The sequence below is a fragment of the Ictidomys tridecemlineatus genome, chromosome 1 (genome assembly GCF_052094955.1).
Source record: "Ictidomys tridecemlineatus isolate mIctTri1 chromosome 1, mIctTri1.hap1, whole genome shotgun sequence".
Taxonomy (NCBI): domain Eukaryota; kingdom Metazoa; phylum Chordata; class Mammalia; order Rodentia; family Sciuridae; genus Ictidomys; species Ictidomys tridecemlineatus.
The window spans coordinates 170,442,106-170,468,908 of NC_135477.1; the positions used below are offsets into that span (position 1 = coordinate 170,442,106).

Here is a 26,803-nt window from a genome sequence, read left to right on the forward strand (position 1 = left end):
TTCTGGTACAAGTTTGATATGCCCACGCATCTCTGTGCTTCTGATTAATTTAATATGTTCACACATGGTCATTCTTCTTAGCATGATTAATTCATTTATCAGTTCATTCTTTATGATTGTGCCAGGCAGATGGTGGTTCTTTACTTTTACAAACAAGGCGTGGAATCATTCTACTTAGGCCCTTAAACTCAAAATGGAGTAGCTGATGGCAAACTACTGCATTACAAACTGGATGAACAAAGGTTTAGGTACAGCCTGAAAACTTGCTGCTCTATCCTTCATGGAGTAACTCAGCATAGAACAGCCTGCTCACCACAATCCATCTAGATTCTTGAGAGTATAAGCCCAAAGACTCTGGAACAAAAGGAATCACAAGTTCTTCTTTTTTACAAGACGTAATACAGAGGCTGACAGTGCAAGTTTTGAACAAGTAGAATCCAAATCTTGTTGCCCATGAGAGGAATGTTTCTTTTAGGTGATACCAAGTTGTGCAGGTCAGGTTATACCAACCAGTCTTGATACAGTTCAGTGGGTTCCAGTCTTGATACAGTTCAGTGCATGGGGTATATGCATTAAGGAATTTGCCAATTAATTGGAAGAAGGTGCATTTTGCATGGAGGCCTTCAATATATTTTACAAGTGCAACTGAGTTTTCCTTTGGTATTGCCACTGCATGTTTGGTGACATCAATTGATTTTTTTTTTTTTGTATGAGGGATTGAACCCAAGGGTGCTCAACCACTGAGCCACAACCTTAGCCCCTTTTTATACTTTATTTAGAGACAGGGTCTCACCAAGTTTGTTTTCCACATCAGATGTGTTCTGTATCAGATGCTGTTTTGTGTTGTGAACTAGGACAACATTTATTCAGTTTCCCCAAACTCCGGCTGATGAGGAGATTAGAAAAAAGCAAACATACAAATATAAAAAAAAGCAGAACCTGGTGGGAAAGCCAAGCCCTGATGAGGCTTGACTGACCCCAGAGCAGGATCTGCATGTTTAATTATATAGGTTTAAACCTCAAAGGGATTTATTGTAAGAGAGCTTCCTTGGGATAAACAAAAACAAGGTTGTGTGCAAGAACAGCCCAGTTAAACATATCAGCTTGCACTCAACTTCTATCTGTGGGCAGCTAGAGTTTGAAACTAAGGCCATTGAATCAATAAATTCTGTGACAAGCGCAGAATTTTCCCTCTTGTCAGAGGCCACCCCAAATGGGCAGTTTTATTTTTTTTAAACTTTTTTGATAGCTGTAGATGGACCGAATGCCTTTATTTTATTTGTATATGGTGCTAAGGATCGAACCCAGTGCCTCACACACGTCAGGCAAGCGCTCTGCCACTGAGCTACAGCCTCAGTCCAAATGGGCAGTTTTCTCCGCACCTTTGCATCAGAAATTCCCAATGGGGTATCCAATGTCGAGGACATTTCAAAGCAACGATTCATTCACCGCTCCTGACAGTTTTGAGCTTCTCCTGGCTTGTTTCAATAACAGTATCCACGTATGTCGTACTGGCCCACAGGATTTCTTGGGTTCTACCATGCCATGGCTTAGGAAGGTTTCTGTATGATCTACTCTCCTATGGGTACAGGAGACTAGGTAAGGTTTTCCATTCATGGTTGCTGCAGTCTGGCTGGACACAAAATAACCGAGAAGTCACGAGCCACTTGTAGGTTCAAACAGGAACTACTTTATTCCCCGAATCCCACAGGAACTCTCTTGAACTCCACCGAAACTCCGTGAGAACCAATGGGAACTCCGTGAGAATTCAACGGGAACTCAAAAGTAGCGGACACCCGAGGTTGCAGGAGCCGCCTTATTGCCTGACAGCAGAGGTTTATATACACAACTGAATACACAGCTTGTTTCAATTTAGCATCATCCAGTTACAGCAATCAGTCATTATCTTAATAATTATACACAACTTAACTTAATCACCATCATCCCAATAGCTCGATGGCGTCACCTCCCAACCACTCCTTCTGGCAAAATGCCAGGCGCCATCCCGACTTGGCTGTGGCTCTCAACACATGGTAAGATGGTTTTGTCAACTTCATACATCCTGAGTTTATAACAACATGAACATTTGATCCTGAGGTCTGATTTTAATTATTGCATTTCAGTGATTGATTTGTGACATATCATGCACACAGTTTCCTATGTTTCTAACGTAGGTATAGCTGCTATATTTATGGGGTAATGGTCAATAGTTGGAGTAATCACCTCATCCTACTATATTGTTCAAAGTCTATTCTAAGTCACATAATACCCAAGAATTTAAGGTAAATTAGTCTTCACCATGTCCACCTCATGGTTTAAGTTGCAATTGTTTGCAGCACTTTGAATAACAGCAAATTTAGCAATCTAGGGGATACAGGGAGCAAAATTTAGGTGTTTCTTTCTTTGTAATGTATTCTGCCTTAAATTTTCTTAGTGTGTAATTAATTAGGTATGTTTTAAATTTTGGAGAGTATGGCCCAATGGATAACAGTGACTTGGAAAGTAGCATCATAATTGAGAAATAATAATTTGCATGTCACGTGTAGTCCAATGAATTTAAAGAAACTGTGTGCATTATATTCTATTTATTCATCATAATCAGTTTATTGCCACCATGGAGCACAAGGCACATGTCTTCCCTCTGAGATAATCTTTATTAGGCTTGGGGTGCTGCCTTGAGTGTTCATCTGAGTTCAAGGATAGTGATGGAAGATGATATGGACTTCTGTTTGTCTTGGAAAGTTGTACCATCTAATGGAATCTGAATTTCTAATCATAATCTGTCCACATTTTCTTCCCATTTCACATCTTCAAAAATGTGTGCAGTTTATGTTACTGTGTGATATGAGATTAAATCCTTGGTTGCTCTTAATATTGTGTGTTATATTGTAATGTGTTTTATTACAGAAAAGTAATAAGTCTGTGTTTTATGGAAATGATTGTTTTCTGCCGGGAAATCATAAGTATTTGTTTTTATAAAAAAAAGAAATCTTTGATTCATAGTCAGAAAATTTTTGGAGTGGGTACTGGGATTTAATCCATGTGCAATTTACCACTGAGTCACATCCCTAACTCTTTTTATTTTTTGAGACAAGTTATCACTAAGTTGCTTAGGGCTTCACTAAATCACTGAGACTGGCCTTGAACTTGTAATCCACCTGTTTTAGCCTCCCCAGCCACTGGGATTACCAGGGTAGGACAACATGCCTGGCTGATTTAAGATCTTTGCACTGCATATAAGCCATGAATTCTTTGGTGGTCTTGTCCCCATGTGAAAAATGTGAAAATATATATAATGCCAAGTTATCTCATGTATTTATGCTGTAGTCTGTTAATAATATATCCTTGCATGCAAATTAAATTGGGCTTAAGGAACCAGATGTGTGGGGCCTGACCTGGCGTTTTAGGGTGCCATATTTCTCTCTCTCATTGTATGTGAATGCTTTGTTGTGCAAGTGTAGTAGGAGGGAGTCTGTATTTCCATCCAACTGCTGGTGACAACTTGTGTGTGCTAGATTTTTCATAATTTTTTTTCTGATGTCATGTAGTCTTTGTCTGTTCTTGTGAGGCAGTATTGGTTTGAATGATTTATCATAGGGTCAATTCCAGTACAGATGTTGTCAAAGGAAAAAAATTGGAGAATCCTGTTAAGAGGTATGTATACATGATTGTTGTTGATGTTATGTTTCTTCCCTTTGGATAGCCAAATAGTAAGGGTGTGTGTCCTCCTTGTAGCTGAAAGTTAGTGTGTGTTTGTGTGTATTTGTGAATACATACATATTTTAGTAGTGTTATTTTTTGTATTGTTTGTTTTGTGTGCTGTGTTGTTAAAGCTGTTGTTATGCTAGCATTTTTATCCCCATCATCGTGATAATCATCATCATAGTCCATTGTGCCCTGCTGGAGTACCAGTTGGGACCAGAACTCATAAATTTGTTATCCTCTTCTAGGAATGTATAATGAGATTCATGCATGCATGTGGTGTATGTTGGATATTTACATAGGGCTCTATGTTTGGGATTGGTATGTGTGTGTGTAATTGAATGTGTCATGTTCTAGTGTCACTGTACATAAATTTATGTGAGATTTGGATATCATGGATTCTCCTTATATTTCTTCAATGGGAGAACCATGACTGTGTTATATTGTTAAAGGTTTTGTTGTATGGACAAAATTTATCACTAGTACATATGTCCTCTATGCATTCTGATAAGTAATTATGTCATGCATGAGAAAATTCCTTCCATCCCATGACTGTCTGAATAGCTTGGAAGAAGAACCTTCAGCATTGTTTTGTACCCATGCTATAAGAAGAAAAGGGTCTGGTGGTGGCAAAGGCTTCTCTCTGTGAAGATCTTCCATGATTCTTTTATTAGTCTTATTGTGTGAGCCATGTCATCAATAAGGATGTATAAATGCATATTCTCTGTGAGTCCTAATATAGTAGGGGGAACTGTCTGGCTCTTGATTGTGGGTTCCCTCTATGGCTTAAATATCTTAGATGTATTTCTTTCCTTTGAAGTATTAGTAAGGCTAGCTAGTGGTGTTCCTTTATCTATGATAAAAGATGGCTCCTAGTGCTATTTAAATAACATGAATATAGCATATGACTACCAGGATTAAGTTAGGATTCAACTGAATAGTCAAATTCATCCTCAAAGGCAGCAAATGTTGGAGTTCAAAACCAAAAGAGTACTGGTAATTCACTTGAATTTAAGGTTCTATGCTGTCCTTCATTAAGCCTGACCTGTGGAAGTTTAGAAATATACTCAAAACAAGTAAATGAGTAGCTAGGCTAATATTGGCAAGTCATAAACTTCAAAGTTTTCTGCTAAACATTGGCCACTATCAGCTCAAGTGTGGGTGTATTTCAGTTACTAAATGCTGGGGTGATGTTTCAGTCTGGTCTGTACAACCAGCAATGCCCTTCAATTGTGGGATGTGAGTCCTCTGACTCACTGCAGTTGTCTTCATATGAAGATGTATCTGGATAAGATGAGATGTAAGTTGCCCCTTGAGAGTTGGTTACATTAATTGGGATGGATGGAGGTGATGCCTGGTAGTGACAGCATGGAGAGACTGATGGTCAGGTGGACCTTAGCCATCAGTCTAGTAAGACATCATATCTTTACAAATGTTTGGGTCTGGTTATGTTTATAGTGATGTTTATGCTACAAGTGGGGGTGTATGTACCTGGGGAGTGAGAATGGTAGTAGTAGGTGCTGGTGTACAAACAGTGCCTGGGCAATAATAGTGTCTTTGTGGATCAAATAAGTAGTAGGCTGTGATAGTTATAGAGGCAGCGATAATTAAAAGATGAGTAATGATGGTGATAAGTGTACATAAGAGGCTACAAGGCTAACAGCTCAATCTAATTTTGTCTGAGTTTGGATATCAGTGCTCAGACAAAAATGAATCTTATAATTGTATTCTGAATTTAAATTTTGTCAGTGAAGTTTGGCATTCTTCACGACCTTGTATTGCCCTTTGTACCTCATCCCAGGATACTCTCTGGTTCCTACCTGTCAATCATTTACAAAGTCCACGAGTACTCACATCCTTTGAATGCACTTACAGTTAATTTCTGTGTGTAAACTTTGCAATTGGGTCTTTTTCTTTTCTATCTGCATTTTCCTTTTCTTCTTTGTCAGAGCATTATAGTTATACTTAATAGTTGTGTTCATTTTGACAAAAATCATATATGCGTGAAATTTCAGTCCCCTTTCCTCCCCTTTCCCTCCCTCCTATTCTTCTTCCTAGACTCTACTGATCTTTTCATCACTCATTTTTTTAACTGGTTCTATTCATACGTAAGTGTGAAATTCCCTGTGGTATATTTATGTATGCACATAAAGTGGGATTTTGTTAAATTCATTCCACATTTTCTCCCTTCTCATCCCTCCTCCCTCCCACTCCATTGCTCTTCCCTGTATCTTTGTGATAACTGATCCTCCCCTTCTTTTTTTTTTTTTTTTTTTTTTTTTTGCGTTTTGGGAGTTCCGTTTATGGAAGAGATGGGGACTGCTTTGAGTTTCCATTTAATTCTTAAATTCTTTTGTCAGGGTAACTGGCTTTCCTTGCATTCAAGGGGGGAAGTAATGGGGATGTGATGGGAAAGTGGAGATGAGATATGATGCAATGTAGTAATGTGATTGGCAGCTCTCATATTCACATGTGCTTCCTGGGTCTCCAATCAAGCAGGCTGCCCTCTCCCTTTCCTGACGCTCTTCAGGTTCCTCTTAGATTCAGCAACATTCTGAGCCCCAGAAATGATCAGCGTTGGTGGCCCCTGCGGCTACAGAGAGGTGTCAAGCCATCCGGAGGTCATTTTTTCGACTTCAGTTAGTAACAGCAGTCCAAGCCTCAAGTCCCACCGAGAGCTCAGCACGAAATCACGCCGCACCCCACCCACTTCCGATTTAGGCGAAACAATACAGAAGACGTCATGCGCCCGAGCATAGAACCTTCCCGCTTTAAGCCCGCCACCGGGCGCATGCGCAAAGCGGGCCATGCCCGAGGGCCACTGAGTGATCCTGGGTATCTGCACAGTGGCCACAGTCCCCAAAGGGCTTTCCTTCCTCGTGGCCTGTGGCGATCCCCGGCGGTGGCTATCTACGGTTAGCTCCCAAAGAGAAACTAGGGAAACAACAGCGTCCCCATCGTGTTTCCGTTTCATACCACCCACTTCCGGTTCTTCAGCCGGTTCCGGTCCCGCCCTTCACTTCCGGTCGCCTTTGGTTCCTTGGTGGACGGTGTCCGCGTCCTCTGCTGCAGGGTCCGCCGCGCTCCAGGTGAGGGGTTCGGGCTCCCCGCGCACGCAGCGGTGTCGCCGCACTGGCGGCGGAGGACGTGGCTCTGCAGCCTGCGCCGTGCGTTCTGCACCGCGGTAGGCCACGACGGGCCGGGGGCCGCGGCTGTCCGAGTCCGACACCCAGGTGCCTGGCCCCGGACCCGCGGGTGGCGGTGGCTACCGCCTTCGCATGCGGCCTTCTCGAGCCCCAATAGATTCTGCGTCCCCAGATTATTTTCCTGCCCCTTCTGGGGTTTGTTCAACCCTCCCCGCCCTCCTTGTTGAAAGCACCCAGCCCCCTGGGTTCTGGAGTCTCCCCTGCCTTCTGATGATGTCCCACACCGCGCAGTTCACGCTGCTCCCTCCACTGCACCTTTCTGGAGGTGCTACTGAAGCGTGGTCCTGGCCCAGAACTGACAGCACTTCAGTTACCGCCTGCTGGGCTGGATGTAAAGTTATTCCCCTCGCGTGGGTTCCCAGAGTGTTACTTTTGTTCCTGTGCTTTGAGATTACCATGTTTTGATTTGTGCAGTCTTGGGCAAGTTATTAAGCTTATTCTTTTTTTTTTCCTTCTTGTTTTTGGTCTCTACAATGAAGACAATAATTGTTAATTCAAGATTGTGAAGAATAAGTGGGATACTCCAATTGTTCAGTGTGTTATATTCTCAACCACACCATTTTTATTGCTTTCTCTAGTGTAGAAAGGGCTACCGCAGATATTATCTTCTACCTTAACTCTGTTCTTGTCTAGTAAATGTTAGTCGCTTCATTTTGTACTTGAGAAAACTGAAGACCAGAGTTGGAATAGTCTAGACAAAGTCAATATAGTGTATTAGGCAAAAAAAACAAAGACAAACAAACAAAATAACTCCGATCTAAACAGCTGTTCTTTAGGTATCCTTTAAAGGTGTGTTCTTTGCTTGCTTAGGTTTGATTGCCACCTCCCTCAGCCATTTTTCAGTTTATTCTGATGGGGCTCTAAAATGATTCAGAATATTATAAAGGTTAAGTGTGAAAGCATTAAAAAGAAGCCTTAAGGATTTATGCATTTAAAAATCTTTATAGTATTTGGTTATGTTTGGTCCTTTAGGGCAATTGCCAACTTGAAATTCCCACTGTGGCAAAGGTGTTTCACAGTGTTTGTATGCTGCTTTATTAAGTACACAGAACCCATACCATCTGGCACATTTTCTTTTTTAAGGCTGAGAACATTGCAGAGCCTACAGCAGTGTCTCTCAAATTTTGAGCATGCATTGGAGATGATGGAATGAGGCTGATTAAAACACAAGTTGCTAGGTCTCTTCCCTCCACCTTTGATTGCATTTCCAACAAGTTATTCAGTGAGCTGAATCCTGTTAGTTGGTTTGGGGACTGCTTATAGAACCTCTAGAGAACTTCTAGATTGCAAGAGAAATGACTTGTCCAAGGTGCTGGAATTAGGCAGCTCACTCCAAACTCTGACTACCACAACACATAGTACTGGATGCCTTCTGAACTCTGTAAATATCATGTTTATTTTCATTTCTGACAGGAAAATAATACTTAAACTCTATTGCAGCTTAACTCAAAAGGCCAACTTTTTTAAATTGAAGATTATACAATTTATTAGAGCAAGTTATAAAGTAAACATGTTACTCCAAATTAACACACTTGCTTTAAATTTTCAGGAGAACAGATTATAAACATAAGAGAGTAAGTATAAATATGAATATAAATGTGAAACATTTATATAAGGGAATACATGAATTCTCTTCATATTTAAATGAGTAAATATAAATATGAATTTCTGACATTCTCACTTACTAAGAGCATGTTAATAGAACATATTCTTTCCAAATTGTTTTTGTATATTGATGCTTAAAATTTATCTTCTCTCATAGTTGGGTGTAATAATTCCATGAATAGTGCAATCAAATGTTTGATCAAATGAGTGAAAACATTTGGAAACGACTTCTTTGAGATTAGAAAAGGTCACAACTGTGGGAGGAAAAACCTTATAAGAAGTAGAAAGTTTTATGGGGGAAGAGAGCTACATGTGATAGTTGATTAGAGTAGCAGCTGCAATATAAAATTGTGTGCTTTGATCTGTGCCTATGGGTTTTGTATTTACTGGGCTTTGATGCTTTAACTCCTGTAGGTCCAGTTGAATAGAGGAGGCTATGGTTTAAAGGATACAGTGTACATGAGATTTAGTCACTAGGCCTATTCTTTTCCCAGCTATGTGCCTAGTTATGAGCACATTACATAACTCTCTTTCTAAGTTCTTTAATTGTAAAAGAGGGAACATTTACCAAATAATTGTGTTAAATGAGATTGTCTGTGTAAAACTGGCCAATTCATAATATATGAAACAAATAATGGCTTCTTATTTATTTAGCACAGTGCCTAGAATATAGTAAGCTTTCAGTTTTAAATTTATTTAACCAACAATTATGTAGTGCTTACCATGTGCTAGGTGCTGTTCGACTTATAAATATCAAGTAATTTAATTCTCATCAGAACCCTAAGAAATAGATAGTATTCTCATTCCTGTTTTATAGACGAGGAAATCTTGGCATGAAAAATCAAGTTAATTTCCCAGAATCAAATACTAGCCAGGTAGCATTGCTTCTAGCAACTGCACTACACTACTTCTTAAATATTATATGAACATGATGACTTGTAACATAAACCTGATGAGATAGAGCAGGAGGGATAGCTAGCTCGTTATTTTACCTTTCCAGGTGAACAACAGAGAGAATCTCATAAAGTATCAGGAAGCAGTAACTCTTAGCCAAATTTGTGAGAGTGGGGTCATAGTAACTTTGAGGCCTAGTAACTTTAGTTACTAAGTGTTCTGGGAGCACTTCTGTAAGGCAGAATGTTTGTTGCTCTGTTGTCAATTTGTAAAATAGAACTCAAAACTTTACACACTTACAGGACTTAAAGTTATAGTCTTGTCCTTGATATATCAATTCTAACCAGTTCATTTGTACATGCCTTCTTTTCTAGCTATTTTTTCCCAAAGGAAAGCTCGCTGCCTCATATGCTTCAATAATGGCTCTCCCTATCATTGTAAAATGGGGTGGACAGGAATATTCAGTGACCACACTTTCAGAAGATGATACCGTGCTAGATCTCAAACAGTTTCTCAAGACCCTTACAGGAGTGCTGCCAGAACGCCAAAAGTTACTTGGACTCAAAGTTAAAGGTAAATCTCTCTCCTCTTCACAGTTTTGGAATTGATATTTATGAATTTTTATATTTGCTATTATCTGTTGTTTTCTTTAATAAGACTTTCCTTGTTAACATTTCTTTCATAGGGATATTCCTAAAATTTTTAGTAGTAAAAGTAGAATATTAAAGGTTACTTTAAACTATTACCAGTATTAAGACTGCTATTGATTCCTCTTAACATAAATTGGTGTTTACTGCTTAAAACTTTGACACAGAAGTCCCAGATGGAATTGTTCTCTTCTGACATCTGTGCTTTAGCACAATATTCTCATTATAGCTTAGGCCTTTAACTCTACCCAAATTATCTTTTCTGTTCTAAAGGTAAAGATGATATTTAAAATTTATAGGACTGTACTTAAAAGGGACTCCTAAGTTTTTGCATTTGTCAAATTATTGAAGGGCAAGTTTGGAGCAGCGATATATCTACAGTTTTTTCTTAAGTGTCAGTTTTCAAGGCTTCCTGGAAAAGCGTTTTCTTCATCTGAAACAATGAAATAAAACATAAGTTTATTTTTTGGTTAATTGAATAAAAAGGTGTTCTAAAATGAAATATGGAAAAATGATCCTCGTAATAGTTGTGAGTTCTTAGTATCTTAGATTGCACTAATTCAGCAGTAACAATTTGTTAGCAAAAGAGAAAAAAAAAAACAAAAACCCTGAACTGCTGTAGCATCTGTACCAAACCTTTTGATGTTAGGGTTTGTGTAATGGAATAGTGAAACCAGCACCTGAACTTTAGTGAGAAAACAGTCATTTGCTTGTATTGTAGGCAAACCTGCAGAAAATGATGTTAAGCTTGGAGCTCTCAAACTGAAACCAAATACTAAAATCATGATGATGGGAACTCGTGAGGAGAGCTTGGTAAATTTTTACTTTTGTTACCATTTGTCCCTTTGAAGATATTTTGATTTATATACTACACTGTTGTGTTTTAATTGTGGTAATATTGTCAGTGTATTAGTGAAAAGTAAAAGTTGCACAGTGACTGTTGTATTAATTCAGCATAAGATAAATACTGGGGAAATTTTTAGTATATAGTTAGCTGTAAGTATAATAGTAGCCCAAATGTCCAAACTTAACATAATAAATCTTCCCAGGGGACATATATAACAAATTATTAATTGTGTACTTGAAAGACTCTTGAATTTAAATTGTACTTCATTTGATTTTTGTGCTTTGTGTATATTTGTTTTAGTAAACAAACTTTTTTTTTTTTATCTTAATAGGAAGATGTCTTAGGTCCACCCCCTGACAATGATGATGTTGTCAATGACTTTGATATTGAAGATGAAGTTGTTGAAGTAGAAAATAGGTAAGTGCTCTCTACTTTAGAGGAAATCTTGGTCATGGGAGCAAAAGTGAGTGTTTCATCAGATTTTATTTTTTCCCGTTAGAGAAGAAAACCTACTGAAAATTTCTCGCAGAGTGAAAGAATACAAAGTGGAAATATTAAATCCTCCCAGAGAAGGAAAAAAGCTTTTGGTACTAGATGTTGATTATACATTATTTGGTAAGTCAATTAATAATACTTCATTTTCTGTTATCCACAACAACTTTTTTTTCTTTTTGTTTGTTTTTTTCCAGCAACTCAGGGTTCACATCAAGTATTTCGCAGCTTTTCTTATTACAAAAGTATATCGTTCATTGTAGGAATACAAATAAGCGAGAAAAGAAGTCATCTATAATTTAAAGACCAAAAGATGACCGCTCTTAATATTTTGATTGTATCTTCTAGTGTGTTTGTATGTATCTCCTTTTTTTCTTTACTCAGTGATAGATTGTGCATCATCTCAGTCATTTAATATCATTTGTTGTTTTAAAATATAATTATTTATATATTTTGCCTACATAATATTCTAGTTTGTAGATACATAGTAATTTGACGGAGTCATTTCTGATTGGCTAACACTTAAGTTCTTATGAGGAAATTTAAAGTCACTTTTGGTATTTTTTCCCTTGTTTTCTGTTTAAGTACAGTTGAGCTGTTTAATATTTAGTCAGTCAATGAAAAAAAGATGTTCATTTCATCAAGAAGTAGTTAACTCCTGATATTAGAATGTGTTTACTTTTAATCCTAAGCTTTGTCATAACTTATTAAAGACTTAATAAGTTAATTAGTCCTGTCAGTCTGGTGGAATATGATTTTTATCTTGCAAGGTGATAATGAAATGGGAGTATAGGTGGTCCTAGCTTATTTTTCATTTTCACAAATATCTAAACTTTTTAGACTAGACGAGAAAAAATGGACAGTTTATAATATAAGTCTGAATTCTTAGTATTGCGCATTGAGCAAAATTAACCAATTAAAATGGTAGCACAAGTATACTAATTTTGTGCTTTGAAAGATATCCCTTTGTCAAATCTTTTTCAGTTTAAAGTAGTTTGCAGTTGAATGTTTGTTACATTTCATAATAGATGACATTTCATAATAATTTCATTGCTATTTGGTACTTGTTCATGATAATAACCTAACATCTGTTATCAACTTTCTTTTAGACCATAGGTCTTGTGCAGAGACTGGTGTAGAATTAATGAGGCCATATCTTCATGAATTTCTAACATCTGCATATGAAGATTATGACATTGTTATTTGGTGTAAGCAATATTTTTTTGTTTAGATTTCAGTTGAAATAAGGTTGTTAATATCATTCTTTATAAAGTATGAACTCGAAAGACTTGAGTTTAAATATGGAATTGTTTTCATTTGTTTTTTTAGCAAATTTCTGAAATGAAGTATGTTTTACTTTTTTACAACATGCTATTAACTTGTACATACATTTGTCACATAATGCTGAGTTTAGTACCAGACAAGAGTACAACATAATGTCAGAGAAAAAGGGACCTTATGAAAGATCTCAATTTGATTAGAAATTTTTCTTTGATTTGTCCAGTGGAATCCTGGATGTTTCAAGGTATTTTTGCTTTCTTTCTCGCTCCAGGTTAGAAACATATAGAGAAAGATATGTTAAAAAAAAAAAAAAAAGAAAGAAAAGAACTCACTAATGTAATTCTATAGAAATAAAGAGGGGCGAAAAAAATTAAGGAAAAATTAGTGTATGAACTGAAGCAGTTTTACTCAAAATGTGGTATTTGGACCATTCCAAAACCTCTGAGAAGATAATGAGTTTTCTCTAAAAAATCTTCTATATTAGTAAAAGCCCTATTGGTTCAGTTGACTTTTCTTTCTTAGCAAGACTTTCTTGAAAAATGAAGCAGTGTTTTAGTTTATGCCTCATTTCTCTACAAATATTTAACATCACTTCTTGGCAACGTCATAAGCAGAGAAGAGTTATTCTGATTGTGCATTACAGAAATCCCATCAATTAAAGCTTCACCATTTGGTTATACTAGGTATTCGATGAGAAGCAAGATAGTTGTTTTAATCTATAAATTTCCTTTCTACTTTTCTTTATAAATCAGCATATTTCCACTTTCTGTGATAAGTTTATAGCTATTAAGATGAGAAAAAAATTGTTAAAATAAGATAATTTTAGGTTATTTTTGTAAATCATTATATTTTGTGATAGTATGTTGAAAAGAATGAGTTACTTTGGAGCTAAAATAGACTAGAGTTTTAATTCTGGTTCTGTCCTTGTTGTGTGACACTAGACAGACAGGTTAGTTAATCTCTTTGAGCCCTACTTTCCTCAGCTAAGAAATGAAGATCACTAAATCTGTTTTATGAGTTAGTTATAAGAATAGAAATACCAGTATAGTAAGTAGCACCATGTCTGACATGTATGATGTTACTTAATGATGAGAAACTATTTTTATTAGCTCTTAGTCTCTTTGTTTTCATCTGAGAATCACAGACACAAAGTAGGTACTGAAGTGAAAAATTTTTTTCCCTGTCTTATGACTGTTTTCATTATAGATCCAAAAGTCTAAAATTTTAGATCAGCTGACCATTTTTGCAAGTAAGAGGATTCTTTTGCTTTTTCATGTGTATATGCTGAAGATTTTTACTTTGGGAACTCAAGTTTCTTCTTTGCCTTTAAAACACACACACACACACACACACACACTTTAAACCGCTTTTTCCTCTTTTAAAATATTTTACTTGGTAATACCTGTGCAATTTTGTCCAATAACTTGGGATTAGTAGGCACATAAAGATAAGGATTGAATTTTAATGTTAGTGATCCTAAAACTGGTGAATATCTGACAGTGAGTGGTTATATAACACAGATGCATTTTATGAATGTGTTTCTTTATTACAAGGTGCTGGACTCAATGAGAGTTAAATTTGCTGAGCCTGACAAAATGCAGGATGTAGCTAGTATTCAACATAGACTTTTGATTCACAATATTTATATGCTTATATTGACATTTCAGATATATACCTTTGTATGGCCTGGAATTAGGAACATGGAAGAAAATTGACATTCAGCATCCCACATTTAAATTTTGGAACTGATACAGCATGGTTCCATGACTTTTTTTTTTTTAAAGAGAGTTTGATTTATCAGTTTTCTAGGGTCAGAGTTCTTTTGAGCATGGATTACCTGTATCTTTTATATAAAACTTGTTTAGATTTCATTATGTCTTGAAGACATACTAAAATAAGTTTTTTTATATATATATATTTTATTGGTACTGGGGATTAGAGCTCGGGTGTTTTACTACAGAGCTGCATCCCCACCCCTTTTATTTTTAATTTGGGACTGGGTCTCATTAAGTTGCTGAGGCTGGCCTTGAACTTGTGTTCCTTCCACCTTAGCCTCCCGAGTCACCAGAACTATAAGAATGCACCACCACACCTGTCTTTTTATAAATATTTTTTTAAAAAATAATAAATATGCAAGGGACTGTGATGCCTTTTTAACTTTTAATCTTGTTTAGAAGACTTATTTATACAGAAGACTTTTTTTAAAAAATGAAATTCATACTTTTTCATTTGTATTGTATTATTCCTCATGTTTTAGCTGCAACAAATATGAAGTGGATTGAAGCTAAAATGAAAGTAAGTATTAGAAACAAGCTATTCAGAAATGTTTTGAAGTTGCATTTGTAAAAAGTTCTGTAGTAGCAGGGGCAGAAGTGTGTTGAAAGTCTGTTCAATGAAGATTATACTGAATGCTGGAGTCATTTTCAAGAAAAAGTACAGCTAAGCTTCCCCTTGTTTTTCTCCCCCACTTTACAATAAGGCTTTGTTTTCCTTTTGCTCTTAAAGCAGTGATGCACTTTAAAATGGTTAGTGAAGCAGTAATCTGTTTCTAGTTTATTTTTCTTTCAACTACTGTCTGTTGACTTGGCTAAGTGAAAGTAAGAGACTTGGTCATTTAGCAAGATCTGGCCAGTGTTGTAAAAGTTGGCATTATGGGAAATTGCAGCTGGAATATTCAGAAACCCTGAAATTTTCCTCATTATTATGTTTACCTAACAGATATTTGTGTTTATAGGAGCTGGGCGTGAGTACAAATGCAAATTACAAGATTACCTTCATGTTGGACAGTGCTGCTATGATAACTGTGCATACTCCAAGAAGAGGATTAATAGACGTAAGAGCTTATTTATTTTACTTCTATTTAAAGATGTGTTTATTTTCTAGTGTACTTTTTGTGTTTATACTGATGGAGGAAGCCACAGAATGAGTTTAGAAACTCATCTGAGTGGATGAGACAATGGCAGTTGAATTTCAACATAGGAGAATGTATTTTAGGTTAAAACATTTTAATTTTAGTGCTACAGCTAAGGATCTTGAAGCACAACTATCACTAAAAGAATTGTGGTCAAAGATAATTGTCTATGATGATGTCAGCAGCATTACCAGGCGAAGTAGGTAAGAGAAATACCGAATATCATCAAGGAAGATTTAGAAACAAAACAAAATTTACTCACTCTGCCTTTTGTGAATCTGGTACTAATAACAGGTGCATCATGATACATACATGTACTTTGGTTGAAGAACATGTAGCCCTAGAGAATACCAACAGGTGCCATCAGGAAAAAGATTTGGCTGAAAAGATTAGGGGTGTTCACTGTGTTTACTTAAGTAAACATAGTATTGAGTACCAGCTGTCTACAAAGCCCTGTAATAGGCCTTGGGAATAAAGAGATGAATGAGATGTAGTCCAGACCTTTTGAAAGCACACAAGCTGGTAGGAATTTGTAGAGAATTTAGAATACTAGGAAAACCTGAGGCGAGATTAAAGTTTAAAATTGTTAAAGTTATAAATGGAATGGTTTAAGTGCATGGGGATTTTTTCTGAGTAACTCTGAGAAGAGTTACTCAGCTCAGGAGAAAAACTACTAAAGTAACATAATACATTTCCAAAATCCAAATGTTTAAAAGAAGTTTGGAAATATTAAATATAGCAATGTTATAATGGCAAAAAATGAAATAAAAAATAATCCTTAATATGCAGGAATAAGAAAGAAATTAGTTATATTTTTATTCATATGATGGCATGCAACTGATCATCTGGTGTAGTAGGGTATTTAATGATTTAAAAATTTTATGATACATTAAAGTAAAAGTTTCTAGAGAGCAGTGTTTGTGATCTGCTAGGAAATAGCCCTTAACTTTTGTATGTTTTTTACCAAAGGATTTGTGTTCTATATCTGCTGTTGATATAGAAGTCTGAAGATAAATAGGTCAGAATATTTAGTTGCTATCCTCAATATTGACCAGATTATATGTGATTTAAAATTTTTCTTTGTGTTTTTTCTCTATATTCAAATTTTTTTGTGATCAGCATTATTACTTTTCTAATTGAGAACAAAAATATTCCAGTGGAACGATTTTAATACTATCTCACCTAAGCTTTCCTGGTGTCCTAAATTCTCCCCAATCCCTATTAGTTTCGTGGGTTAATAGTCAAATGACAGCCTCTTGGTGTTATATGGGGAAAGACAATGTGGAATTTCTAACCCTAGGTGTCATAAAAAAATTCATCCTTCTTGTCCCATTTCTTGACACTTTTGTTAGCTAAAAGTAAATCAAGAATCTGGCCTATTGTGTTAGTTCCTGTATGTTTGTCTTCAAGTTTTTAGTAGTTTTATTTCAGTAGTAAACATAGAGTAAAAAAATCTCAGGTGAATAAAAAGAAAACATTTTTAAGTGACAACTTTTGTCATCATTTATTATCATTTAATCTAATATTACAATACCATAAATTACTGACTTTAGCAAAAAGTAATATTATGTCTTTAAAATTTTTCTGAGTGGGTAATACATTCACATGATTGAAAAACAAAACTAAAGTACATAATGAATTCTTCCTACCTGGACCCCTTAGCCACTTATTCTCCTCACAGGCAGCATCGATATTTCTTGTGTGATCTTATGCAAGTACCAAGAGATATGTCTATATAATGAATCGTCCTTTTGAAGTCATGATTTAAGAAGTCTGAATTAAGAGTGAGAAATTCAATGGCTCTTTTGAAATTAAGCAATCAAGTGCACTAGTAATTGTGCACCTGTGTCATTGAATTAAAGCAAAACCAAGTTTTGTTTTGCAATAAAATATTAAAAGAGCCAGGTACATTTTCCTTCAATAAAGTGTCTCTAGTTTTGACAATAGACCCCACACAACTCTCACGCTCTGGGAGGGCTTGTGTTAGCTCAGGAAGTCACGTGAATGCTTACATCTAAAGAATTATTTTCTATCCTTTAAAAATGAAATAACCTCTCCTTTTACCCACAAACTTTATATTAAAATTACATAAACTCTTAAAATGTGTTTCATTCAGTGAGACAAGAATGAACTTTTAAGAAATTTGGACTTGTTAGATAGCATTATGTTGGAAGTGTGGCCTTTCATCAGCTCACAGAGTAAGCCATCTGATAGGATGAAAGGAACTCTAACGTTTTTCTGCGGGGCATTTGCAATAGCTCTGCTTTAAAAAAAAGAAGAAGAAGAAGAAGAAGTATTGATAAAATTTGAGTTAAATCTAAACTTTTATTCTAAGGTAAAGCCTCTTGGTGTTATCTGGGGAAAGTTTTCCGAGTTTTACAGCAAAAAGAACACCATTATGTTTGATGACATAGGAAGAAATTTTCTAATGAACCCACAAAATGGACTAAAGGTAAGACATAATTTTACTTGCTGGATACTGTGTGGCAAAATTTTAAGCACTGTTGAATTTCATAAATTTTAAGGAGTGCAGTCATGCACTGATTAATGCTGTTTGAGTCAATGATGCACCAGGTATATGCGGGTGATCCCCTAAGATTGGAATGGAGCTGAAAAAATCCTGTTGTCTGGTGCTTTTATTGTATTTTATGTTTAGATACCCAAGTGCTTACCACTTTGTTACAGTTGCCCACAATGACAGTATAGTAACATGCTATACAGGTTTGTGGCCTTAGGAGCAGCACACTACATCACAGAGTGAAATTTCTGATGTGCTGAATAGCTAGCACTAGAGATGTTTGTTTTATCCCCTTTTAAGCTAAAACTAAGAAGGTTTTTGGAATACATATGTTAAGTACAGAACTTAGAATTTTAGATGTCAGAGCTAGACAGAACCACAGTCACTTACTTTCTTATTTTTAGAAATAGTCTGAGAAAGTGCACAGTTTGCCCAATATCTTATATGTAACTGATTAGACAGAATTTGGGCTGGCATCTAAGTGACTTGGTTACTGGGTCAATGATAATCTTCAGTCACATGAAATCTAGTATAGATGCAGTAGTGACATTTTAATTCTGGCAACAGTATAAAATTCATAAGAGAGAAATTTGAAAGTAAAACATTCCTGGTGTTCATAGTTGCTTGTGTGTTGGCTGAATATGAAAGTGGAAAAGCTATTTCTGTAGTGTGCAAATGGAGATTCCATTTTGAAGTAGAAATCTAAGCACTAAGTTATTTTTTATTTTCAATTCTATACTTTTTCTGCCAGTTGGATTCTTGATAGTTTTAAAAATCACAAAATAGAAACTTGCAGAAAGTACATTTTTGAAGCCTTTCTTAATAGATTCTTGATTAGGTCTTTAGTGTATAGTAAGTATAGTTTAAGGTACAGAATGCTAATCTAAGTCCTAAATTGCCACAAATATAAAGTTGTTGATTTGGAAGGAGAGTGGTTATATTACTCTAAGGAAAGTGATTTCTGTTTGAAGCTATGGAAGAAGCACTTCCCAGGTAGAGGGAACAGAAAAGATATTTGATGGCTAATTTTTTATGAAACAAACAGCTTTTACATGTTGAGGTGAGTTCATGATGTTTACAGAATTTTTGAGGAGACATTTAGCCTTTAAACAAAAAAATACGATAATTTCGTGTGTGTTTGGAAGAAACTTTATTTTCCCAACCAACATTTGGACCCTACTCATCACTCTGTTGGAGGGAAAGATGATGATATTCAAGATGATGATATTCATTTCTAATTCTTCATGTTAGTTTATAGCAGGGTTTTTGAAAAATTGGGTAACTCGGATTCATTAAAGAAATTCTAAAATTATATGTCTTCACCCTCAAAAATTCTAAATCAGGACTGGGCTCAGTGGTACATACCTGTAATCCCAATCTCTGGAGGCTGAGGCAGGGCATTGCAAGTTTGTGGCCAACATCAGTAACTTAGTGAGACCCTGTCTGACACTTAAAAAATATAGAAGACAAAGGGGATAGCTCAGTGGAAAACTCCTCAGTATATAAAAAAATAAAATAAGTCAGGAAATATTGGGTACAGTGGTGTATGCCTGTAATCCCAGTGGCTCAGGAGACTGAGGCAAACAAAAACAAAATATAAATAATCTTAAGTTTCTTAAAACCTTTCTTTGATAGGAGACAACAAGATAATGATCATGTGTGTTGCCTGTCCTACTAGTGAGCACTCAGATTAATTTTGAAAAATGGCACAGTGTACAATGATTATGCTAGAACAAGTAATCAGTTAGGTGACTGCTAGCTGTTTTTTTTTTTTTTTTTTGCCTTTAGTTTACTTTAACTTGTCTGAAATAGAATTATTTGAATATTTAGTTTTTATTGTTGTTGTTTAATGCTGGTCAAGACCAAATGTTTGGAGGGGAAAAATAGCAAGGCCTTGGGTTAAAAATCGTATTTACTAGCCACTGTAGTACCCTGTATTTTGACTTTTATTTCTAAATTCCTTCCTGCTGTTTAAACTTGGAATTCCTTTGTTGGTACATTGTGTATTAGTAGTTTGAGAGAAAACATTTGACCCTTGACTGTCGAGGTCTGCTTGCCTTTATATTCTTGAGGAGTTACGTTCCTGTCTTCTCAGGATTGTAAAGAAAGTCATGCCTCTGTTTACTCCTGGCCCCAGGGCTGACGCAGAGAGCATCATCTGGATCTCCCACAGAGCTGGTGTCAGGGCAGTCACTCTGTCATCCTTCACTGGTTCCCTAGAGGTGTCAGGGGAGCCCCCTGACAGCTGTAGCTGACCCTGACACCAGGCTCTTCTGATGCTAGCAGGACATCTGGGAAGATATTCTTTCTGTCCCTTTCAGGCATTTTTCTAGATTCAGCAGAAAATGATATAGCAAATATTTAGAACCTTCCCTATCCTTGATAGGTTTGGTAGTGGACTTCTGTGGGCTTATTGTTCTTGCTTTTCAAGTAAGTGGCAATAATTAAATGCTATTTTTTTTCAGTGTTACTATGTAAAATTAATAACTAATGACAAAGTTAAATTTTCTTTGTTTCAGATTAAGGATACTTGAGTACTTTGCTAAGTAGTCCTTAACCTGTGTGCTTTAGGAGTCTGAGTTTTGTTTGGTGTTGTATAGGTTGGGTTTTTTTTTTTCCTCCTTCTTTTTTTGTGCTTGATGGAACCAAAGGGCCTTGTTTGAGCTCAGCAGATACTTTACTCACCACTGAGTACATGCCCAAATCCTGGGTGATTTTTTTTTTTTTCTTTGAAGAGACATTTCACAACAGAAAAATTCAAATGTAAACAAAACTACATAGAAATATATGATTAATTCTCACTTGTGAATCACCTAGTTTAAATAACTTATAAATTCTTCAACAATTTTGTTTGTTCTATACACTGTCTTACTTCTGTCTCTTTAATATTTTGAAGCAAACCCAGACAGTATAATTTTATTTAAAATTAATTTAAAAATTTGAGAAGCTATCTTGAGTTGTATAAAGATAATTTGAACTGATGTGTTTAAGAAAAGCAAAACTTGGAGCTGGGATTATAGCTCAGTGGTAGAGTGTTTGCCCCTCACATGTGACACACTGTATTCAATAGCACCACATAAAAATAAATAAAGTAAATATATTTAAAAAAAAGAAAAGCAAAACTCTTTATTGGGACTATCAAATCAAAAGTACATAAAATTTATAGTTAACAAATTGTTTTAAAAGATAAATCATCTTTTATCCAAGTCAAGGTATATAATATTCCTTACTTGGTATGATCCCTATATCTGTCTGCTGACTTCTGTAATTTGAAGTAATGCTTTTTAAATGAATGACTTTTATAATAAAATATATCAACCTTAAATATTAGAAAATATTATGGGACTTTTATGGGAAATTTGTGCATTTATTTAGAGAATTATATTTTATAGAGAATTAATGAAGAAGAAAAATGCTTATAAAATGTGACAGGTTGTATACATGTATGATGATAGCTATATAAAAATCTCATAAAAATATTGAAATAAAACTACCACTGTTAAAATTTATCTCACTCTCTACTTAGATCAGGCTTATTTGGGTTAACTTTTTTGTGAATGAAAATTAGTAAGAATCAACTAAAATGATGGAAGGGGAAAAAGGTATAAGCTGTGCAGTTTGCAAAGTAGAGGAACCATCTCCAGATTGGGTCCAGGTGCGTTGCAGAAAGCTGGTGTTGTCAAGTTCAAGCTGAAGGGGTGTTAGATGGAATCGGTGGAAGAGCTTTTGAGTTGAACTGTAAACATTATACGTGAGTTTCAATTGATCACATTTAGGCTATTATAAAAGTAGGTTTTAGCATTGATGTCCTTTGTGATATTTTAGCCTCAGTGACTATTTAAATGATAAAATGGTGTAGGGTTTTTTCCCCTTATTACAATTGCAGTTTTGTTTATTTCCTAATAGATAAGGCCTTTTATGAAAGCACACCTAAATCGAGATAAGGACAAAGAACTTCTAAAATTAACTCAGTACCTCAAGGAAATAGCAAAATTAGATGACTTTTTGGAGCTAAATCACAAATATTGGGAAAGGTAAGTGTTAATTGTATATTCATTTTCTCTTTACTCAAAAGAATGGAAAAAAATTGGTATGCCAGAATACACATAGCTCTTAATTTTATTTAAAATGGGTGAGTTCTAAAAATATTTTCCAGTCCAGTGACATCCCCCCATGAATGTTTTTCCCTTTAATTTTAACCTTTAACTTGCTTACAGAATCACATCTCATAAGCTTTTTAGCATTTCTAGTAGAAAGGACTTGAAAGACTGGTACACGTAGACTGGTACACGTTCATTATGCTGCCTATAAATTATCTTTGTGACATTAGGGTGGCTACTTGCCTATGAATCACATGGGAATTTAATACCTGGTCTTATACTGTAAAATAATGTAAGGATAAGATTCATTAAGAATTTTCCTGAAATGTGTTAAAAATTACAGATAACTTCAGTGTATAGAGAAAAATTAGAAAATTTTATCCCACTGAAGAAACAATTATTTATGATTTTCCTTTCCAAAGAAAACTACTATTATGATCTGGGTGTGTAGTCTTCTAGTCTTTTTTATAAGCACAGTCATATACACAAATTTAACATAGATTACATAGAAGATTAATATAGAATATACCAAGATTTTGAGGTGGGGGAAAAATTTTCTGAAGAAATGAAAAGGATTGCTCTGTATGACAAATAATTTTTTTTTTTAAATTTGACATGGTTCCAACAATATAGAAGCAAAAGAAACAATTCATGTAATTATGCTTTGGCTTTTCAAATTCTACTTTGGTCTTTTCAAATCACTTTGACACAGCATTCTATTGGAGTCTCATGATCCTATCAGGAAGATTAAGCAGGCATTTTTATCCCCATCTTCAGATTGTAGGTGTTGTAGCTGAGTCACGGAGATCAGCACACTGCACAAAGTGAGCATGGGCATCCAAACTCCTCAGGTTTCTGGATCTTAAGACCCTCTCCCCCAACACCTCCCTTCCTGTTCACTATAGTAGGTCATAAATGTGAGAAATAATGATATAAAAATTTAAATTACTGGTAGATACCTATTAAATAATATAAGAAAAAGTTGTTTTCTTAGTAAATTAACATCTTTGCATCTTTTACAAATTCTTTTTTTGTGGGGCGGGGGCAGGGTACTGGGAATTGAACTCAGGGGCACTTGATCACTTAGCCACGTCCCCTGCCCTATTTTGTATTTTATTCAGAGACAGGTTCTCACTGAGTTGCTTACAGCCTTGCTTTTGCTGAGGCTGGCTCAGGACTCAAGATTCTCCTTCCTCAGCCTCCTGAGCTGCTGGGATTACATGCATGTGCCACTGCACCTGGCTTTTTTACAAACTTTTGATCAGAGTCCCCTGTAGCATTTTGGCCCACTCTCTTGATACAAGAAAAACAAGATCTTACAATGGGCTTTGATTTAGAAATTACAGTACTAGTTAATATTGGCTTTCATGATGGAAAGCAGGCAACATGGATTGATAGGTCCTGAATGTACCTATCAAAACAATACCTTGTTTTGAATCTGGCACTTTCTAGCTGTGTGAATTTGGACAAGTTGCTTATCTTCTGTGTGCCTTTGAAAGGGGAATAGATTCTATCAGAAACTCCTCATGAAGCTCTCATGAGGTCTAACATTAATATATGTGCTTTCAGCAATGCTTAGCCCATAGATAATTAACAGTTGTTATTGAATATTTATAGGTAATACTTTGAAAGGCTTTGTCATTAAGTCAAAACTCTTTTGGGAGGAGAGTTAGATTATTTCCATGAATTTAGCTTTGAAATGTTTATTTCTTGCAGGTATCTCTCAAAGAAGCAAGGACAGTAGTTACAAGTTATACTGGCAGTTATTGAAGATACTTGAGATCCATGAACTTTTTGCTTTTATGCTAGAAATCATTATGATAGTGCTGGACACTGAAGCAAATACCAGACTGCTTATCCTTTGGTCTTCCAGTTTTTTGTAAATTTAATTTTATATTTTTTGAAGATCATAGCAATAGGCTAAAAAAATTCTTTCTCCCCTCATATGAATATGCTGTTACTCTTGAAAAATATTTTCTCCAGCATTGATTACTGAGATGTTTTCCACCAAAAAAAGGAAAAAAAGGAAGACAAAGACAAGTGGAGAAAAACTTACTCAACAATGTCATTTTGTGACTTTGGAAACAGGTTATGTCTTGTGTTTTAACTTCATTGTGTTATCGATTGCCTAAATCTAAGGCCAGACCCATCTTGAAACTAGGGCTTTTCCCTTAATGATCAAAAAATAAAAATAGAACCTAGTTTGTTATGATTAAAATTACCAGGAATTTTTATTCTTTTGTCACAAATTTTTTCTTCTGTATTTCACTAGTTACAGCTCTAAATTCTGAGCTGTCTCACTTTGGCCTGTGTGTGTGTCAGTGTTCTTTAAGTAAAACTGGAGAACATCAGTTGTGATACAGACATGTCCTCGTATGAGAAATAGAAAACGTAAGACTGAATAATAAAATTAAGGGGCAAGAGTGTTTCTTTTTGTGGCTAAGTAGGAGCACTTGTGCCTGAACCATTGTCATAAAAGCAGTTTAAGGCAATAAACTTTAAAATGGGATGTATTACCCACCAATTAGCTCTAAAAAGCATGAACAAAATGTTTTTGTTCTGTTCCAGCTCTATCTTGTCTAAGTGCTAACACTGTGTTTCAGTGAAAATATCTAGCCATAAGATTAAAAAATATATCATTTGCAATGCTTAAGCCTGCAGATATGTAATGTGACCACTGTTTCGTGTTGACAGTATTGCTTTAATACAGTTCTTGTATTTGGAAGGAATTGATCCTTTTAAATAAACATGGTGTATATTGTTCTTATGGGACTATTTCAGTGGTATAAATAATAAATATCTTTTCTTAAAACATTGGTCATCTGTTCTATATTATTTTACCTCTTTGTTGAATCACAAAACAAATTTTGGGTTCAGCCAAGGACTTATTAAAAAATTAAGTGTGTATGGTATTAAAGGCGTGTATATCACTATGCAGTCATAGTTGGTTTTAGTAACTACTTATATATGTTAGTTCACTGAATTCTGAGGTTATTGTAAGGATATATAGTGCAGAAGAATTTGAGAGCTTTTAACTAACAAAATGATTCAATTAAAGTAAGTTCTTAATTATGAGGCTAAATTTAAATATTTAAGTGTAGAATAGAATATTTTAGAATATTTGTTTTATGGATACATCTACCCACTGTAAAAGACAGATTTTTATTCTAGCGTAAGCATTAAAGGGCTTACTCTTTTTAAGTGAACTGAACATTTAACTTCAAGAAAATCAGATGTTTTCCAAGTCTGTGTAAGCTAAAATACAAGAATTAGCAAGCCCCTTGGAAACAAAACATTTCCTGCCATTAGATGGTGCCCAAACCAAAGTTTGTGAGCCAATATGCTTAATCAAACCACTCTGGGAGAATATTGTCCTTTTCAGCTTGTTGAAATCATATGTGCTATGTGTGATTGATACTTTATGATCATAGAGTGGGAATTTTCGTGCATCTTCTCTGTCTCATCCTTTTTTGAAGAGATTTGTTTATCTCTGTGGATCTATATCTCTCTATGTATGTGGCACACAAATCTGAGCCAGGAGATGTCTTAGTTCAGCCTAAGTCACTCTGGTGAAGTAGCAAGTTGTTTTTGTCAGACATAATTTCAAACTTTAAAACAAGTAGTATCTAATGTTTATTTAGCTTAAGAACTACAGAGCATCATTACATATTTGATTCAGAGGACAATTTGAAATCTAAGAGCCCTTCAGATTCAGGTTATGAAAATCAGTTATTGAACTAATGACCTGTAGCAGCTATGCAGTTTAACAGGTCAAGAATAAACAAGGTATTATAAATGGTAAGCTGAAACATGTTCATTCACGGAAAATAAGGTAGTTGACTTTTAGGGGGAGGAGGTGGAGGTAGAGGTGTGCTGGGATAGTAACTGGGAAAGAAGCATATGCAAAAAAGATTAGGTATTGCTTGTTTTTTTTTTTTCCAGTGATAGTTGTTAAGAATAGTAAATAAAATATGAATACTGAACAACCCTGTTGAAGATTTTTCTCATACATAGTAATCAACAGAACTCTCTCAAGGGACAACTTGTTACAGGTTGCCACTGAAGTATTCACATCAAAACTTGTTAATCTTGTTAGCTGGAATAGCAGCCTAAGAGGTGTTTCTAAAGATTAAATGCTTAGCTACTTATGCAAGAATCTAATTTTTGAAATTGCTTTGGGGGAAGCTATGTGGGTGTTGGTGAGAAGAGAATTCTTTTCATAGATTTATCAGGAAGGAAATTCTTTTCATAGATTTATCAAAGATTTCTGAAAAAATGGTGCATTATAAGAAGGGGTACAAATCAACATTAGGCATTCTGTCAGCTAGAAAATGGTGAACTAATAATGCCAGTGTGCACATGGAGAGTAAATCTTAACCTTCCTACTAATAGTTCTCTTTAAATTCTTCCTTTGGAAGAAGCAAGGATTTCTTAAATGCTAATGTAAAGATACTTCTTGACATAAGCTCTTACTTATTAAAATACTGATTCCTTCTGAAAAACTTTAAAAGTTGAACCTGTGGCTTTTAAGGCTGTTTATAAACAGAGCACAAACCTTACAAACATCAAAGATTGAGCTCTAGTGATGTTTCTGCAAGTC

At 35.4% G+C, this 26,803-nt stretch overlaps 1 protein-coding gene across 2 annotated transcripts; it reads left to right on the plus strand.

The window, feature by feature from the left end:
* Positions 1 to 6,534: 6,534 nt before the first annotated feature.
* On the plus strand, positions 6,535 to 25,015 carry Ublcp1 (ubiquitin like domain containing CTD phosphatase 1). 2 transcript variants are annotated; one of them, XM_040272341.2, is made up of 12 exons: positions 6,535 to 6,791; positions 9,782 to 9,980; positions 10,776 to 10,867; positions 11,233 to 11,318; positions 11,401 to 11,516; positions 12,503 to 12,601; positions 14,932 to 14,969; positions 15,409 to 15,507; positions 17,921 to 18,037; positions 22,010 to 22,137; positions 22,981 to 23,027; positions 23,920 to 25,015. In XM_040272341.2, exons 2-11 carry the CDS (start codon positions 9,827 to 9,829, stop codon positions 22,985 to 22,987), a joined length of 936 nt encoding a protein of 311 aa, XP_040128275.1. In that variant the 5' UTR covers positions 6,535 to 6,791; positions 9,782 to 9,826; the 3' UTR covers positions 22,988 to 23,027; positions 23,920 to 25,015. The 2 variants fall into 2 exon arrangements, with proteins under 2 accessions (XP_040128275.1, XP_005325488.1); XM_005325431.5 differs by lacking the exon at positions 22,981 to 23,027 and having other exon boundaries at positions 6,572 to 6,791.
* Positions 25,016 to 26,803: the final 1,788 nt, after the last annotated feature.

Coding starts and splice junctions, on each gene's coding strand:
- Ublcp1 (XM_005325431.5), top strand. CDS start 9,827: ATGGCTCTCCCTATCATTGTAAAATGGGGTGGACAGGAATATTCAGTG. Junction 10,868..11,232: donor GAACTCGTGAGGAGAGCTTG/GTAAATTTTTAC, acceptor TTATCTTAATAG/GAAGATGTCTTAGGTCCACC. Junction 18,038..22,009: donor ACCCACAAAATGGACTAAAG/GTAAGACATAAT, acceptor ATTTCCTAATAG/ATAAGGCCTTTTATGAAAGC.